The sequence below is a fragment of the Vidua macroura genome, chromosome 27 (genome assembly GCF_024509145.1).
Source record: "Vidua macroura isolate BioBank_ID:100142 chromosome 27, ASM2450914v1, whole genome shotgun sequence".
Classification (NCBI taxonomy): Eukaryota; Metazoa; Chordata; class Aves; order Passeriformes; family Viduidae; genus Vidua; species Vidua macroura.
The window spans coordinates 2935406-2952842 of record NC_071597.1 but is presented as its reverse complement, the minus strand read 5'-3'; the positions used below and the strand labels follow the sequence as shown (position 1 = coordinate 2952842).

The window sequence follows — 17437 nt, the reverse complement described above, 5'->3', positions numbered from 1 at the left end:
TTGGCTGAGTTGAGCCCAAAATTTGACTGAATTGGGTCCAAAATAAGAAGAATTTGGCTGACTTGGGTCCAAAATTTGGCTGAATCCAAAATTTGGCTGATGGGGGTTCAAATTAAGAAAAATTTGGCTGAGTCCAAAATTTGGCTGATGGAGGTTCAAATTAAGCAAAATTTGACTGAATTGGGACCAAAATTTGGCTGACTTGGGTCCAAAATTTGGCTGAATCCAAGATTTGGCTGAATTGGGTTCAAATTAAGAAAAATTTGGCTGACTTGGATCCAAAATTTGGCTGAGTCCAAAATTTGGCTGATGGGGGTTCAAATTCAGAAAAAATTGACTGAATTGGGTCCAAAATTTGGCTGAGTCCAAAATTTGACTGAATTAAGAAGAATTTGGCTGAATTGGGTCCAAAATTTGGCTGAGTTGGGTCCAAATTCAGAAAAATCTGAGTGAACTGGTTCCAAATTAACAAAAATCTGAGAGAGTTGGTTCAGAGTAACACAAATCTGAGAGCCTTGGTTCCAAATCAACAAAAATTCGAGTGAGCTGGATCCAGATGAAAAAAAAATCTGAGTGAGTTGGTTCCAAATTAAGAAAAATCTGAGAGAAGCCAAAATGCACTTCGACCTCTCAATTTACCAAAATGTTCTCTCTAAATCTTTCCTTTTTTTTAGTAAAAATAAGATTTTTTTTTTTTTTTTTTTTTTTTTTTTTTTTGTGGCTGTAACTTGAAAATAACTCAGGAGTTTGCTTCTCATTCAATCTTTGAGTTGTACATTCAATTTTGGGGGTAAAAAATTTGCTTTCATTGACGGATTGGGTGTAAAAATACCTAAAACCTCAACGCAAGGCTCTGGAATTGTTGGGAAAATGTGGAATATTGGTAAAATTTCCCTCCCCAGGAAGAGGTACGTCCCCAGGACACGGTGTCAGTGATTGGAGGAGTGGCTGGAGGCAGCAAACAGGGCAGGAAAGCTGCTTGGAAATTCGTGAGGGACAACTGGGAGGAGCTCTATAATCGATACCAAGGTGGATTCTTAATATCCAGATTAATAAAGGTACGTGGGGCATGAGGAAAAACCCTTCCCTCCTGTCTGCGACTGCAAATGTTGAAATTAATTCCATGTAATTTAATAATTAATTAATATAAAAAATAATTTAACCATTACATTTATAATTTAAAGTATAAATTTAATTATTTGTTTTAAATAAAGAATACATTTAATAAATAAAGGAATAAATTTTATTACATGAATCAATAATAAAATAAAATACTAAAATTAGATAAAATAAAATAATAAAATACATAATCTAAAATTTTAAATTTATTTATTTATTTATTTATTTATTTGACTTTAATTTAATAATTAATTCATCATTTAATGTTGGGGGTTTTGTTTGCCCCTGCAGCTCACAGTGGATGGATTTGCAAATGATAAAATGGCTGCAGAAGTGAAGGTAAGAAGCTTTAATTAAAGAATTTATTCATTAGTCCCTGATAAACTTGGGGTGCTCTGGGTGGAAGAGTCAAATCCTGGTGGATTTTGTTGTTTAGGTTGGATAAAATATTACTGAAATACCTTAAATGAGCATTTTGGAAGTAACCTGGAATTTCACTGATTTATTCCTCATTGATTTTGACTTTGATAAATTCCAGCAGAGTTTGGCAGCAGCTTTGGGCCTTTCCAAAAAAGAGAAAACTTTTAAATATTCAGAATTATCCCAACTTCTGTCACTGGTAGAGCTCTGAGAGTGGGTGTGCATTTCATTATTTATTCTTTCCCCACATTTTTCCAAGAACATCTTGGAAGAAGAAACTTTAAAACAGGGCTGTTAATTGGTTAATTAGCACTTCCCTGTTAGGAGAAGACTCTGGAGGAATTGTTATCCCAAAAATCAGCTGAGCCCTGAGCTGGCTCTGTCCCTTTTATCATTTAGTGACTTTTCTTAGGAAAGATTTAATAGCAGAAATGATTTTACAGAGAAATTTTGCATTAGAATTTATTTTATTTTATTTTTTTTTGGCAAAACACTGAGCTGGATCAACCACCCCTAATTAAATCCCAGCTCATTTCCAAGAGGATTCCTGACCTTTGAGTGGGGAATTTCCCACGTCTGAGCCTCAGTGTCACCTTGCAGAGCGTGAGGTGATCTGCCAAATCCTGGGAAAAGCTGCCTGGAGGGAGGCAGGGCCAGCTCCTGCCCTGGAAAATGCAGAGTCACAGCAGCCCTGGGCAATGTCAGACTGCCCGGCCAGAAACTGGGCCTGGAGTCACTGGCCATCCCCTGGAGTCACTGGCCATCCCCTGGAGTCACACTGCCCATCCCCTGGAGTCACTGGCCATCCCCTGGAGTCACTGGCCATCCCCTGGAGTCACTGGCCATCCAGACTGGGCCTGGAGGTCACACTGGCCATCCCCTGGAGGTCACTGGCCATCCCCTGGAGTCACACTGCCCATCCCCTGGAGTCACTGGCCATCCCCTGGAGTCACTGGCCATCCAGACTGGGCCTGGAGGTCACACTGGCCATCCCTTGGAGGTCACTGGCCATCCCCTGGAGGTCACACTGCCCATCGTCTGGAGGTCACTGGCTGTCTCCCTGGAGGTCACTGGCCATCCCCTGGAGTGAGTCACTGGCCATCCCCTGGAGTCACTGGCCATCCCCTGGAGGTCACTGGCCATCCCCTGGTGTCACTGGCCATCCCCTGGTGTCACTGGCCATCCAAGCTGGGCCAGGAGTCACTGCCTGGCCAAACTGGAAACTCAGCGGTGCCCCGGGAGCCTGGAGTGGCTCTGCCTGGGGCAGCTCTGGGTGCCGCGGTTGCTCTGAAGCTGTTGGGGAGTGTCCGGGGCGGGGTTTGGGGGGTGTGAGCGGGGCCAGGCCTTGAACTGATGATCCCCAGAGCTCCAGGGCTCCAGGGCAGCTCCCTCGGGGACAGGCTGGGCTGTGGGGATCATCCTGGGCAGGGCCAGGAGCCGGGCTGGACACCCCAGCCCTGGAAGTGCCCCCCCAGCCCTGGAAGAGTTCCCCCATTCCTGGAAGAGTTCCCCCACCCCTGGAAGAGTTCCCCCACCCCTGCAAGAGTCCCCCCATCCCTGGAAGTGTCCCCCCATCCCTGGAAGTGTCCCCCCATTCCTGGAAGTGTCTGCCCATTCCTGGAAGAGTTCCCCCACCCCTGGAAGAGTTCCCCCATCCCTGGAAGTCTTTCCCCATCCCTGGAAGTGTCCCCCCATTCCTGGAAGTCTTTCCCCACCCCTGGAGGCGTTTCCCCACCCCTGCAGGTGCCCAGGGCCGAGCTGCCCCTGCCTCTGCCGGAGCTCTGGGGCCACCACCGGGTGATTTTTCATCTCCCCCAACCCAACCCAACCCAAGCCACGCCTCGGTGTTGCCCCCGGTCCTCCCCCGCCGAACCGCGGCTCGCAGCACAGCGCAGCTCCGCGTGTCCCCAGCGCCCCCAGCCCGCTGTCCTTGTCCCCGCAGGCTTTCTTCGAGAGCCACCCGGCGCCCTCGGCGGAGCGCACGGTGCAGCAGTGCTGCGAGAACATCCTGCTCAACGCGGCGTGGCTGCGGCGCGACGCCGACAGCATCCAGCACTTCCTGCAGCAGCGCCGCGCCCCGCCCGCCCCCGTGTGAGCCCCCGCGCCGGCACCGGCCCCAGCGCAGCCCCGGGCACCGGGGAGGAGCCCCCGCCGCTGACCCACATGCCAAGAATTTGGGAGTTTTGGTGGTTTTTTTTCCCTCTTTTTTTTTTTTTTTTCCCTCTTTTTTTTTTTTTTTTTTTTTTTTTTTTTTTTTAAATTTCCTCCTCCTCCTCCTCAAGCCCGTGGGGATTGGACCGTGAATGTAGAGTTTAAATCGGTTCCTGCTCACACACACTCCAAGAATTTGGGAAAATTCTGTTCGGGAAAAAAAAAAAAAAAAAAAAACAACAAAACAACAGCAGCAACAACGACAAAAAAAAAATCTATCAGCGATTCTGCAGAAAGAGACAGAGAGAGAAAAAAATGCAAAAATAAAAAAAAAAAAGAGAGAGAAAAATCTGTAAATATGATAGTAATAAAATAGAGCATAACAAAACTGTGAAACTTCCTCCAGCCTTGTCAGTGGTTAAAATATTTAACACCCCCTCTCCCCTTTCCTGACACTCTTATTGACAGATGTTCTGGTTTTTACACCCTCCCTCCCCCCAAAAAAAGAGGAAACCAGGGGTTTTTAGGTCAGTGGAGAGTCTGAGGCAGGAGTGGGGCCTCAGCCTTGTGTGGAACAGGTCCTGGGGCCAGGCAGGTGTGGTTGGACAGGATCTGTGCAAGGTTTTGGGGAGACGTCCCTGAACCCCTCCCTACCCCGAGGACAGTAGGGTTCCCCCTTTCCCTTTTGTGTTACCTCTCAGCAAAAAAAAAACCACAAAAAAAAACCCCAAAAAAAGCCCCAACCCCCCCTGTTCTGTTTCTCCTGGGTTCCCCATCCCCTCTCACTGATGTCCTTCGTGTAGAGATCGGGATTGTAAAGGAAACTCCTCTCACAGCCACACTAAAAGCAGAAAGGTTGGTGCAGTTTGATTTTATTTCCCGTTTCCTCCTGGCCCCTTCTCCCCGTGCAGGGGGACGGGGCTGCTGCTGCTGGGGCAGGGCTGCCCTGCCTCCTTCTCCAGAGGATCCAGCTGCTCCCTGCTCCTTCCTCTCCATCACTGCGCTGGAAAATTGGATTCAGAAGCCTTAAATCAATGATGATCATGATGATGATGATGAAGAAGAAGCTGTGCCATCATCCCCTCCCAAAGCAGCGTGGTCCTACTAACCAGCCACCCTCTAATACACAAAGGTTGGAGTTCCAGCTTTTTATTTTTGGTTTTTCCTCCCTTTTTTCCTTATTTTCTTTAACAGGAATTCGTATTTGGTGTGGCTTAACTGTTAATTTTTTCAGAAGGTCATCAGATTTAACTTGTCAGACTGCTTCCCCCCCGAGACATTTTTGTGCTATTGTTTAAAAAAAAAAAAAGATTACAAAAAAAAAAACCCACAAAAAATAAAAAAAAAAAAAACAACAAAAAAGAGTACAAAACAAAAAAAAAAAGATTTAAAACAGTTGGCGTTAATAAAAATGTCAATGTGAAATTCACGTCCTCACCTTGTGTTCTGTTTGAAGGCTGAAAGGACCCAAAACTGGGTTTATTTGGAGCCTGAAAGGACCCAAAGCTGGGTTTGATTTAGAGCCTGAAAGGACACAAAACTGAGTCTAATTTAGAGCCTGAAAGGACCCAAAACTGGGTTTGATTTGGAGCCTGAAAGGACCCAAAACTGGGTTTAATTTGGAGCCTGAAAGGACCCGAAACTGAGTCTAATTTAGAGCCTGAAAGGACCCAAAACTGGGTTTAATTTAGAGCCTGAAAGGACCCAAAACTGGGTTTAATTTGGAGCCTGAAAGGACCCAAAACTGAGTCTAATTTAGAGCCTGAAAGGACCCAAAACTGGGTTTGATTTAGAGCCTGAAAGGACCCAAAACTGGGTTTATTTGGAGCCTGAAAGGACCCAAAACTGGGTTTGATTTGGAGCCTGAAAGGACCCAAAACTGGGTTTATTTGGAGCCTGAAAGGACCCAAAACTGAGTCTAATTTAGAGCCTGAAAGGACCCAAAACTGGGTTTGATTTGGAGCCTGAAAGGACCCAAAACTGGGTTTATTTGGAGCCTGAAAGGACCCAAAACTGAGTCTAATTTAGAGTCTGAAAGGACCCAAAACCGAGTCTAATTTAGAGCCTGAAAGGACCCAAAAACTGGGTTTATTTGGAGCCTGAAAGGACCCAAAACTGAGTCTAATTTAGAGCCTGAAAGGACCCAAAACTGAGTCTAATTTAGCGCCTGAAAGGACCCAAAGCTGTGCGGGGACAGCGGAGGCCAAGGTGTCACTTACAGGACCCCTCCTGTGCCACCAGGGGTGGAGTTTAGGCCGACAGAGCCGGATCAGAGCCTGTGTGATCTGATTGAAAACCACCCTCAGGCACTCCAGAACTGCCCGGGACTGGATTTAGCAGAGAAAAAAAAGAGAAAACCTAATTGTGAATCGAAAAATTTGTATTAAACAGCACAAAATTGATGGAATGACATCGTGGAGGCACTTCCAGGCTGGGGAAACACCCCAAAAATGGGATTTTTGAGGCTCTGTGCTGTTGGCCGGTTGCATTCCGAGGCTGGAGCTGGGAACGAGCCTGGTTTGGGAATTTCCCTCTGTCAGCACCAGCCTTTCCCCTGACTAAGCTGCTTTCCCTTCTGCTCCCTGCACAGGGACAAAATGAAAATAACCCCGGAGTGAGGCACAGGAACAACAACCCCAGCAGCAAACAGAGGCTCAAGGCCCCGTTAAAGGGACTTCGGGATTTGGCCTTTCCATGGGAAATCTCGATTTTTATCACTGCAGACAAAGTGATGCTTGGGGAGAGGGGCAGGACAAGGACAGAGGAGTTTTGGGGTGAGGAAAGCTCTTGTGCAGGCCCTGAGAGGAGTTAAAATTCCCAGTTAAAGGAACTTTGGGATTGCCTTTCCACGGGACATCTTTAGAGGCAAAGTGATGCCAGGGAAAAGGGCAGGACAAGGACAGAGGAACTTTTGGGGTGAGGAAAGGGCTGAGATGGGGCTCAGGGAGTGATTAATGAGGGAATTGTGGTAATTAACGAGGGAACTGTGGTGATTAACGAGGCAATTGTGGCTGCCACACCCCTGGAAGTGTCCCTGTAACCCGGGTATTTTAGGGAATGAGGGACATCCCCCATAATCTGGCTTTTTTGGGGGAATGATGGACATTCCCTGTAACCCAGATTTTTCAGGGAATGACAGATATTCCCTGCAACGCGGTTTTGTTTCAGGGAATGAGGGATGTTCCCCGGATATTCCCCGGAGCCCTGGGCGCACCCATTTCCTCAGCAATGAATAAAATCCTCCCTCGGGGCCAGCACGAGCTCTGCTCCACGGAATTCCCCCAGGGAACGGCTGCACTTTGTGGGAATCTCTGGGCTTTGGGCTGGGAGCCCTGCAGGCAGCACGGACCTGTCGGGGCAGCTTTTCCCCAGCTTCCAGCCGGATTGGGCAGGGAATTCTCCTGGATTTGGCCCCACGGGAGGAAACTCTGGGAGCTGCTCCTCCTCCTCTGCGTGCCGTGGGCTTGGGAAGCACCTGGAGGCCAGGATCTTGTGGATAAAGGCAGCTGTTTGCAGCTGGAATGGGAATGTTGGGACCAGCTGCTCCCAGGGGTTTCTCACTCCAGGGTTTTCCCTGGATCACAGAATCCTGGAGTGGTTTGGGTGGGAAGGAACCTTAAATCCCATCCAGGGCCATGGGCAGGAACATTTTCCACTCTCCCAGTGCTCCAAGCCCTGTCCAGCCTGGCCTGGGACCCTTCCAGGGATCCAGGGGCAGCCACAGCTGCTCTGGGAAATCCCTGCAGCCTTTCCAGAGCTTCACTCCAAAATCTTCTTCCTTTTAGCTCATCTAAATCAATCCTCCTCCAGTTCAAACCCACCCTCCCCTGTCCTACCACAACCTTCCAGACATCCCAGAATATCCTCAGCTGGAAGGGACCCACAGGGGCCCAGCTCCCATCCCTGCAGGACACCCCAAAATCCACCCCTGCATCCCTGCCAGCGCTGCCCAAACACTCCTGGAGCTCTGAGAGCTTTGGGATCACGGCCATTCCACGGGGAACTGCTCCAGTGCCCGACCACTCTGGGGAAAAACCCCAAAATCCAACCCAAAATCCAACCCAGAGCTCCTGGAGCTCTCAGAGCTTTGGGATCACGGCCATTCCACGGGGAGCTGTCCTGGTTCCTGATCACCATGTGGGGGAAACCCCAAAATCCAGCTCAAGCTCCAACCCAAAATATCCATCCCATAACTCCTGGAGCTCTGAGAGCTTTGGGATCACGGCCATTCCACGAGGAGCTGTCCCAGAGCCTGGCCGCTCCCTTCCAAGCAGGAATTCCTTCCCCAAGCCCGGTCTATCCCTGCCCTCTCCCAGCCGGGCTCCTCCTTTTCCCCGAATTCCATGGGATGCCGCTTCTGGAGCGCGTCCCTTTCCCAGGATCCCGGAATCCTTCGGGAGCGAGGGATGATGACGGGGCCGAGCGCGGCGCTCCCCGCCCGGGGCGGTGCTCGCCTCTCCCGGTGCCTCCCAGCCGCGGGCGGGGCCGGGGCCGTGTCCCGGTAATTGCCGCTTGTCCCCGCGGTCTCTGTGCTTGTGTCACTAATTGCCGCTCGCGTTACGGCCCGTTAATTGTCACCCGCGCCTTGTCCCGCTCTCCACCTGTCCCGTTTTCCCTCTCGTCCTTCCCGCTCCCGCATCCCTCGGCTGTGCCCGGTGCCCCCCCCGGTTTGGGGACACACCGGGACGCGGAGGGACCCCGGTGCCCGTCCCGAGGGCACTCGGGGGACACCGGAGCCGGTGCAGGGCGGGCTCCGCCGGGGCTGTCTCCCCGGGGAGCGCTTCCACCCCCGCCCCGGTGCCCGGTGCTGACCGGCCCGGGGCCGCGCCCGGTCACCGGCACCGGCCCACGGGACATCCCAGTTCTTGCGGGATGCCCGTCCCGGAGCGGCTCTGCAGGGCCGGGCGGGGCAGGACACACGGACACACCGGGACACACCGGGACACACCGGGACACACCCCCGGCCCCGGGACACCCGCGCCGGCTCCTCTTCCCGCTGCGCGCCGAGCACGTGGCTCCTCCCAAGCCGGTTCCGGTGCCGCTGCCGCTGCTTTCCGCGCCCGCCGCGGGCGGAGCTGCCGCGGGCACGGCCGGGACCAGCAGCAGTGCCGGTGACCCCGCTCTCCGCCCCGGCGCTCCCGGTGGTCCCGGTGCCGCCCCCACGCGCGGCCCAGCGTGGTCGCGCCCCCCTCTCCCCCCCGCGGCAATGGTCCCGTCCCGGCCCCGCCCAATCCCCCGCGCGCCGCCGGAAGCCCCGCCCCTTCTCTTTCCTCCCCCGCTCCCTCCCTTTGCCCCCCTCCCCCCGCCCCCCCCCCGCCAATGGCCTCGCGCCGCCGGCCCAGCCAATAGGAAGGCGCGCGCGCCGGCCCGGGGGGGCCCCGCCGGCCAATCAGCGCGGCGGGCGCGGGGCGCGCGCGCGGGGCCTCCTGGCGTATCCCTCCGCCGCCCGGTGCGCGCGCGCGCCGCCGCCTCCCCGCTCGCGCGGCCCCTTCTTTTTTTTTTTTTTTTTTTTCCCTTTTTTTTTTTTCTTCGTCTTCTTTTTCTTTTTTTTTTTCTGTTTTTTTTTTTTTTTTTTTTTTTTTTTTTTGAAAATAATCTCCCGCCACCGCCCCGCAGCCGCACCGGGAGCCTCAACCTACCCCGCCCCGCTCCGGCCTCCGCCCGCCGCCTCTGCGGGGCAGGCCCCGGCTTTCCGCCCTTCCCCTCCCTCCCCTCCTCCGGCCCGCCCCGCTTCCCCCCCCCTTTCCCCTCCTCCTCCTCCTCCTCCTCCCGCCGGCGCCGGAGCCGCCACGCCGCCGCCATGGAGCTCATCACCATCCTAGAGAAGACGGTCTCGCCGGGTAGGGCGCGGGCTGAGGGCTGAGGGCGGCGGGGCGGGCAGGCCCGGCGGGGCCGGGCGGGGCGGGGGCCGCGCAACCCGCGGGGCGGCCGAGGCGGCGCCCGCAGCCCCGGGGAGGGCGTGGGCGGCGGGAGAGGCCGTGGGGCGGGCGGGATCCGTGGCGGCGGGGAGGCTCCGGGGCACGGCGAGGAGCGCGCTCGGAGCCTGAGGGCCCGGGCGGTTGGGCCGCGGCTGACGCCGGATTCCCCTCCGCAGACTGCTCGGAGCTCGAGGCGGCGCAGAAGTTCCTGGAGCAGGCGGCCATCGAGAACCTGGTGAGCGCTCGGGGCGGCCCCGGGGCTGGCGGGGCCGGCGGCGGCGGCGGGGCCGGCGCTGCCCCGAGCGCTCCGCGGCCCCCCCGCCCCGCCCGGCTCGGCCCGGCCCGGCCCGGCCGCCATGGCCGCTGCCGCCTCTGCCCGCGCCCGGCGGCCGCGCGGGCCAATCACAGCGCGCCCTGCGGGCCCGGCAGCCAATCAGCGCGCGGCGCCGGGCCGGGGGGCGGGGCTGGTGCGGGAGCGGCCGCGGGCCATGTGCGGCCACCGCGGCCATCGCGGCCCCGGGCGCCGCCCGGTCCTAAAGCCCGGCCGCCCGCGGCGACCCCCGGCCGGCCCCGCCGGCCGCTTCCAGCGCCCGCGGCACCCCCGTTCGCTCCTAGTGCCCGCCGCACCCCCGCCCAGTCCGACCGCCCGCTCCTACCGCCCGCTCCTAGCGTCCGCGGGACCCCCGGCCGGTTCTAGCGCCCGCTCCTACGGGACCCTCTCCCAGCCGTACAGTCCGCGGGATCCCTGCCCGGCCCTGCTGCCCGGTTCTGGTGCCCGGTCCTGCTGCCTGTGGGACCCCCGCCCAGCCCCGCTGCCCAGTTCCGGTGCCCTCGGGACCCCTGTCCGGTCCCGCTGCCCGGCGCACCGGCACCGCCGCATCCCCTCGAGACCCCCCGCCCCGGCGGGATCGCGGCTTCGGGAGTCTGGGGAGGAGCTCAGGCACGTCTGGTGGGGGAGGGAGGTTCGGCTGGGCAGGGGGAGTTGCACCCCCGGTGACCTTAAATCCGAGGAAGAAAAGAAGTCTGAAAAAAGAAAAGAAAAGGGGAACAAAAAGCCCAAAGCCCCGGGTGTGTGGCTGTGCTGGAGCGGGGGGGCCGAGGCTGCTGCTGCTGCTTCACAAGGGTTTTTGCTTAGTCAAGCTGTGGGGCTGCAGCTCTGGCCGGTCCCCGCAGGGCTGGGGAGCACCGGGGGGTGCTGGCTCCCGGTGTCTCGGTGCTGTCCTTGTCACAGCCCCGTTATCACCCCCCAAAACTGGCACCTGCCACCCCACAGCACCTCCTCCCCTGGCCTGCTGCGAACGGGGAAAGCCACGGAGGTTCCGTGTTTGTGCTGCTGTTGGAAGGAGCGTGAGGTGCCCTCGGGATGAGGATTGATGCAGCCTTTGTGCTGAAGCTCACTTTGCAGGGAAAAACCCTCTGGGTGGGTGCTGGGGGAGTCCCGGGACCCCCCAGGCTGTGCCTGGAGCGCCAGGGCTGTGTGGTGTGAGGGATTTCGGGGTGATGGGCAGGAGCTGCTCGTGGTCCTGATTTCCAGGTGTTGGGAAGAGCTGGGGAAACGTGGATTTTCCAATGTTTCATTTCTCCTCTCTTGTGGGAGAGGAAATGTGGGTTTTCCAAGGTTTCATTTCTCCTCTCAGCCTTGTGGGATTACTCCAAGCTTTCATTTTTACTTTGCTTTGTGAGAGCAGAGCTTGGGCTGGCACCAAGGACTTGTGTGGGGTGGGGAGGTGGAATGGTCCAGGCTGGGAGGGGGCTGAGTCCCAGAGGAGGATGGAGCAGGGGGATGAGGATGAAGCAGGAGGATGAGGATGGAGCAGGAGGGTGGGGATGAAGCAGGAGGGTGGGGATGAAGCAGGAGGATGAGGATGGAGCAGGAGGATGAGGATGAAGCAGGGGGATGAGGATGGAGCAGGAGGATGAGGATGGAGCAGGGGGGTGAGGATGAAGCAGGAGGATGAAGATGAAGCAGGGGGATGAGGATGGAGCAGGAGGATGAGGATGGAGCAGGAGGATGAGGATGGAGCAGGAGGATGAAGATGTGGGATTCAGGCCTGTCCCCACCACAGGATGTGGTCCCTGGGTGGGAAGAGCCTTTCCCAGGAAGGGGCAGGAGAGCCCCAGGGGTTTGGGAGCATCTCCCACTTCCCTGCTGGAGTCTCCTCCTCTTCCTCATCCCCCTTCCTCCTCCTCTCCACCCCTAGTTTAGCCCTTTTTAGCTAATTCATCCCCTTTTACCTCATTTATCCCTTTTCACCTGAGCTGATTTTCTAGGAAGGCTTTTCTGAGCAGGCAAAAAGCTTTTGAGGGAAAATATTCAGGAAAACAATAAAACTTCTCTGCTGACACTTGGCTTCAGGGAAGCCTCTGAAATGTGCAGGAATTTTTAAAAGGTTTGAAAGAAGAAAAGGTTTTAAAATTAAAGGTTTTAACAAAGGAAGTGGCGCCAATGCCAGGGAGTTTTGTGTGCACTCAGGTGTTTTTTTGGGGGGGTTAATTATAATTTTGGGGAGGTTAATCATCATTTCGAAGGATTAATCACCATTTTGGGGGGGGATAATCCTCATTTTGGGGGTAAATCATCATTTTGGGGGGTTAATCATCATTGTGATCAGCAGAGAGTTTGGAATGTCACAAACCAGAGTTGCCACATTTTACCAATCCCAGTTCAGGTGTGGAATCACCGAAACAACAAGCAGGGAATTCCTCCTTCCTTCCCACCCAGAAAATCCTTTTTTTTTTTTTTTTTTTGACCCATAAATCCATTTACTTAAAGGAATTTTCAGGGCAGGCAGGAGCAGGGAAGGAAACTGGGCTCCGGTGTCAGCTCTAAAAAAATCCCAGCGCCGGCAGAGCCACCGGCGCTTCCGGCACTTCTCGTGAGGAGCTTAAGCCGTAATCTCGGCCCAGATCCGGCCTGGGGGTGGCTTTAGGGGGGCTGGGCCGGGTTTGTGGGGTGCCTGGGGCTGACCCCGCTGTCTCCCCAGCCGACCTTCCTGGTGGAACTGTCCAAAGTGCTGGCAAACCCCGGGAACAGCCAGGTCGCGCGCGTGGCCGCCGGGCTGCAGATCAAGAACTCGCTGACCTCCAAGGATCCCGACATCAAGGCCCAGTACCAGCAGAGATGGCTCGCCATCGACGCCAACGCGCGCAGGGAGGTCAAGAACTTCGTAAGTCCTGGCCTTTCTCCTCCTTTTCCCCTTGGTTGTGCCTTGGGAGGGGTCGGTGAGGAACGGCGTCCGTGGTTTTCCACCTAAAAAGTCTTCTCTTGTCTCTGGAGCAGCAGCGGCTGCTCGGTTCTTGGTTTCATCTGGGTGAGTTTTGGGGTGGAACTTGGACAAAGATCTTCCTCCAAGGGTTGGTTGAGTGCTGGAACAGCTCCCCATGGATTGGTTGTGATCCCAAAGTTGCCAGAGCTCCGGGAGCTTTGGGTTGGATTTGTTGGGTTGGATTTTGGGGGTTTACTCCAGAGGGTTTTTGGGCACTGGAACAGCTCCCCATGGAATGGCTGTGATCCCAAAGCTCTCAGAGCTCCAGGAGTTTTGGGGTGGATATTTTGGGTTGGAGCTTGAGCTGGATTTTGGGGTTTCCCCCACATGGTGATCAGGAACCAGGACAGCTCCTCGTGGAATGGCCGTGATCCCAAAGCTCTGAGAGCTCCAGGAGCTCTGGGTTGGATTTTGGGTTGGATTTTGGGGTTTTTCCCCAGAGAGTGGTCGGGCACTGGAGCAGTTCCCCGTGGAATGGCCGTGATCCCAAAGCTCTCAGAGCTCCAGGAGTGTTTGGGCAGCGCTGGCAGGGATGCAGGGGTGGATTTTGGGGTGTCCTGCAGGGATGGGAGCTGGGCCCCTGTGGGTCCCTTCCAGCTGAGGATATTCTGGGATGTCTGGAAGGTTGCGGTAGGACAGGGGAGGGTGGGTTTGAACTGGAGGAGGATTGATTTAGATGAGCTAAAAGGAAGAAGATTTTGGAGTGAAGCTCTGGAAAGGCTGCAGGGATTTCCCAGAGCAGCTGTGGCTGCCCCTGGATCCCTGGAGGGGTCCCAGGCCAGGCTGGACAGGGCTTGGAGCACTGGGAGAGTGGAAAATGTTCCTGCCCGTGGCCCTGGATGGGATTTAAGGTCCCTTCCCACCCAAACCACTCCAGGATTCCGTGGCCTCCCCTGCAGCTGGGCTGGGCATTGATTTTTCTGCAGGAAATGCTTTTTTAAGGAAGATTTTTCTTCCCTTTCTGAGGAAGAGCTTCCCCAAGTGCTCGCCAATCCCCACCAACACCTTTGAAACACTCTGAGTCTGAACAATGTTCCCATGAGGCCCTGGAAGGTTTAAAAGTGGAAAGTGAGGAAAAATTGCAGGTTCCAGATAGAAAATTAATAAAAATTTGTGTGTTTTCCCGGGGATGCTTTTTGCCCAGTTGGAGTTCAGAGCCTGCAGGGACAGAAGTGGTGGCTCAGTGGTTTGTTGTTATTTTTTTTTTTTGGCTGATGGGAGCAAAAAATGTTGCTGGGATTTGTGCAGTGCTCTGTGACCGATTGAGCTGGGCCGTGAGCTTTGTATTTATTTTTTGTGTGCTAATAGAATCTCTCTCAATAATCCCAGAATTATTTGGGTTGGGAGAACCTTAAATTCCATCCATCCCCACCTTTCCTTCTCCCAGGGTGCTCCAAGCCCAATCCAGCCTGGCCTTGGACATTCCAGGGATCCAGGGGCAGCCACAGCAGAGGGATAAATTTGGGTGAGAGATGATGGAGCACCTTTGATCCTGTATTTCCATGGAATTTTACTGGGTCAGGAGCTGTCCTTGTGCACTGAAATTGAACAATTTGTTGCTGTTTTCAACATCAAAAATACAACATTTAGGTGGAAACTTGGAAAATGAAGGTGTGGGACTGGAAATGCTGATAAAAATGCATCCCACTGCCTCCAGGTTTTAAAGGAAATGTTGTTGATGTGGAACTGGAAATGCTGAAAAATGAATCCTCATTTCTTTGTTTTTTAAGGAAAGTTTTACTGGTGTAAAATGATGGAAAAATGCTAATCTCTTCCTTTGTTTTTTGTAGAAAATATTAGTGGTGTTTAAGTGGAAATGATCAAAAAAAAAAAGCATTTTAGTCTCTCTATTTTTTAATTAAAATGTCATTGGTGTATAACTGGGGATGCTGAAAAGAATTCATCCCCTGTCCCCCCATTTATTAGAGAAAATTACTGGTGTGCAACAAAAAATGATGGAAAAATGCAAATCCCTCCCTCTGTTTTTAAAAGAAAATTTTGCTGGTGTCTGACTGGGAAATGCTGAAAAAAATCCCTGTATTTTTTAAAAGAAAGTGTTATTGGTGTGCAACAAAAAATGATGGAAAAGTGCACATCCCTCCCTCTGTTTTTTAAAGAAAATCTTATTGGTGTATAACAGGAAAAGCTGAAAAAATCCATCCCCATCTCTCCATTCTTTCAAGGAAAAGTTCTCAAATCCTCCTGATTGATCCCAACGTTTAACAAAATTACCCAGATCATTTTTGCATTAAAAAAAATTTACTTTTTGGGGTGAACTCAACCCCGATTTGTTCAGCTTTTACCATTTCCCTTCACCACGGGAAGGGAAAATCCCACGGGAATCCCAGCTGGGCTCTTCACACCGTTTTTCCAGAAGAAACGCCAGCGATTTCTGGCAAAAGCTGAAGGATTTGGGGTCTCTGGGGGGGCGTTTTCCCAGCCCTGTTTCTCCTGACCCCGTTCCCTGTGGGACGTGCAGGTGCTGCAGACGCTGGGCACGGAGACGTACCGGCCCAGCTCGGCGTCGCAGTGCGTGGCCGGCATCGCCTGCGCCGAGATCCCCATGAACCAGTGGCCGGAGCTGATCCCGCAGCTGGTGGCCAACGTCACCAACCAGCACAGCACCGAGCACATGAAGGAGTCCACGCTCGAGGCCATCGGTTACATCTGCCAGGACATCGTGAGTGCACCTGGGGCACGAGGGGCTCCCCGGGCCGCGCGTCTGCCGGCGCCGCGTCGCACGGGTCGGAGGCGCTGCTGGCGTTGGGTTGGGTTTGTTGGGTTCTTCGGGTTGGATTTTGGCTTGGATTGGTTCTTGGGTTGTTTGGGTTTTTTGGGTTGAGGTTTGGGTTTGTTGGGTTTGATTTTAGGTTGGATTGGTTCTTGGGTTGTTTGGGTTTTTTGGGTTGAGGTTTGGGTATGTTGGGTTCAGTTTTGGGTTGGATTGTTTCTTGGGTTGTTCGGGTGGTTTGGGTTTGTTGGGTTCAATTTTGGGTTGGATTGGTTCTTGGGTTGTTTGGGTTTTTTGGGTTGGGTTGGGTTCAATTTTGGGTTGGATCGGTTCTTGGGTTGTTTGGGTTTTTTGGGTTGGGTTTGTTGGGTTCAATCTTGGGTTGGATCGGTTCTTGGGTTCTTTGGGTTTTTTGGGTTGAGGTTTGGGTTTGTTGGGTTGGATTTTGGGTTGGATTGCTTCTTGGGTTGAGGTTTTTTGGGTTGGGTTGAGGTTTGGGTTTGTTGGGTTGGATTTTGGGTTGGATTGGTTCTTGGGTTGTTTGGGTTGGGTTGAGGTTTGGGTTTGTTGGGTTGGATTTTAGGTTGGATTGGTTCTTAGGTTGAGGTTGTTTGGGTTTTTTGGGTTGGGTTTGTTGGGTTCAATTTTGGGTTGGATTGGTTCTTGGGTTGTTTGGGTTTTTTGGGTTGGGTTTGTTGGGTTGGATTTTAGGTTGGATTGCTTCTTGGGTTGAGGTTTTTTTGGGTTGGGTTAAGGTTTGGGTCTGTTGGGTTTGATTTTGGGTTGGATTGGTTCTTGGGTTGAGGTTGTTTGGGTTGGGTTGAGGTTTGGGTTTGTTGGGTTGGATTTTAGGTTGGATTGGTTCTTAGGTTGAGGTTGTTTGGGTTTTTTGGGTTGGGTTTGTTGGGTTCAATTTTGGGTTGGATTGGTTCTTGGGTTGAGGTTTTTTGGGTTTTGTGGGTTGGGTTTGTTGGGTTGGATTGGTTCTTATGTTGAGGTTGTTTGGGTTTTTTGGGTTGGGTTGAGGTTTGGGTTTGTTGGGTTCTTTGGGTTGGAGTTTTTTGGATTTCGTAGCTTGGGTTATGGCTTGGATTATTTGGGTTGAGGGTTGGAGTTTTTTGGATCTCTGGGTTGGATTCTTTGGGTTCGACATTTTAGGTTGAAGTCTTGGATTTTTTGGGTTGGGTTTTGGGTTTGTTGAGTTTTTTGGGTTGGTGCTTTTTGGGTTGGATTTTGGCTTGAATTCTTCAATTTGGATTTTGGATTGAAGTCTTTTGGATGCTTAGGGTTGGGTTTTTGGTTGGATTCTTTGAGTTGGAGTTTTTTGGATTTTTGGGGTTGGATTTTGGGTTGGGGTTTTTAGGTTAAAGTTTTTTTGATTTGGTGGGTTTAGGGTTGAGTTCTTTGGGTTGGACTTTTTTGGGCTGGAGTTTTGGTTTTATTTTGGGTTTGTTGGGTTGGGTTTTGAGTTGAGTTCTTTGGGTTGGACTTTCTTGGGTTGGATTTATGGTTTGATTTTGGGTTGGGTTTTTTGGGTTGTTTTTTTGAGTTTCTTGGGTAGGGTTTGTAGGGTAGAGTTTGGGTTTTTGGGGTTGGATTTTGGCTTGTATTCTTCAGGTTGGACTTTTTTGGTTGGATTTTTGATTGGGGCTTTTCAGTTGGATTTTTTTGGTTTTTTGGAGTTGGGTTTCTGGGCTGGGGTTTTGCTTGGATTTTTGGGGTTGCATCTTCGGGCTTGGATTTTATCGTGGAATCTTTGCATTGGGTTTTTTGATCTTGGAGTTTTTTGGGGTTGGTCGTTGTCCCAAACCTGCCAGAGCTCCAGGAGCGTT

At 53.0% G+C, this 17437-nt stretch overlaps 2 protein-coding genes across 2 annotated transcripts in view; both read left to right on the top strand.

Annotated features, from left to right (window-relative positions):
• The window catches only part of NPEPPS (aminopeptidase puromycin sensitive), a 37755-nt gene extending 33815 nt beyond the window's left edge, over positions 1-3940 (top strand). The window contains exons 21-23 of the mRNA XM_053999976.1: positions 903-1058; positions 1411-1458; positions 3482-3940. Of these exons, the coding sequence (XP_053855951.1) occupies positions 903-1058; positions 1411-1458; positions 3482-3634 (357 nt within the window). The 3' untranslated portion in view covers positions 3635-3940. The remainder of the gene's footprint in view (positions 1-902; positions 1059-1410; positions 1459-3481) is intronic.
• A 5422-nt stretch (positions 3941-9362) lies between these two features.
• Positions 9363-17437, top strand: part of KPNB1 (karyopherin subunit beta 1) — a 39869-nt gene continuing 31794 nt past the window's right edge. Inside the window, 4 exon segments of the mRNA XM_053999975.1 lie at positions 9363-9530; positions 9785-9843; positions 12593-12775; positions 15354-15554. Of these exon segments, the coding sequence (XP_053855950.1) occupies positions 9491-9530; positions 9785-9843; positions 12593-12775; positions 15354-15554 (483 nt within the window). The 5' untranslated portion in view covers positions 9363-9490.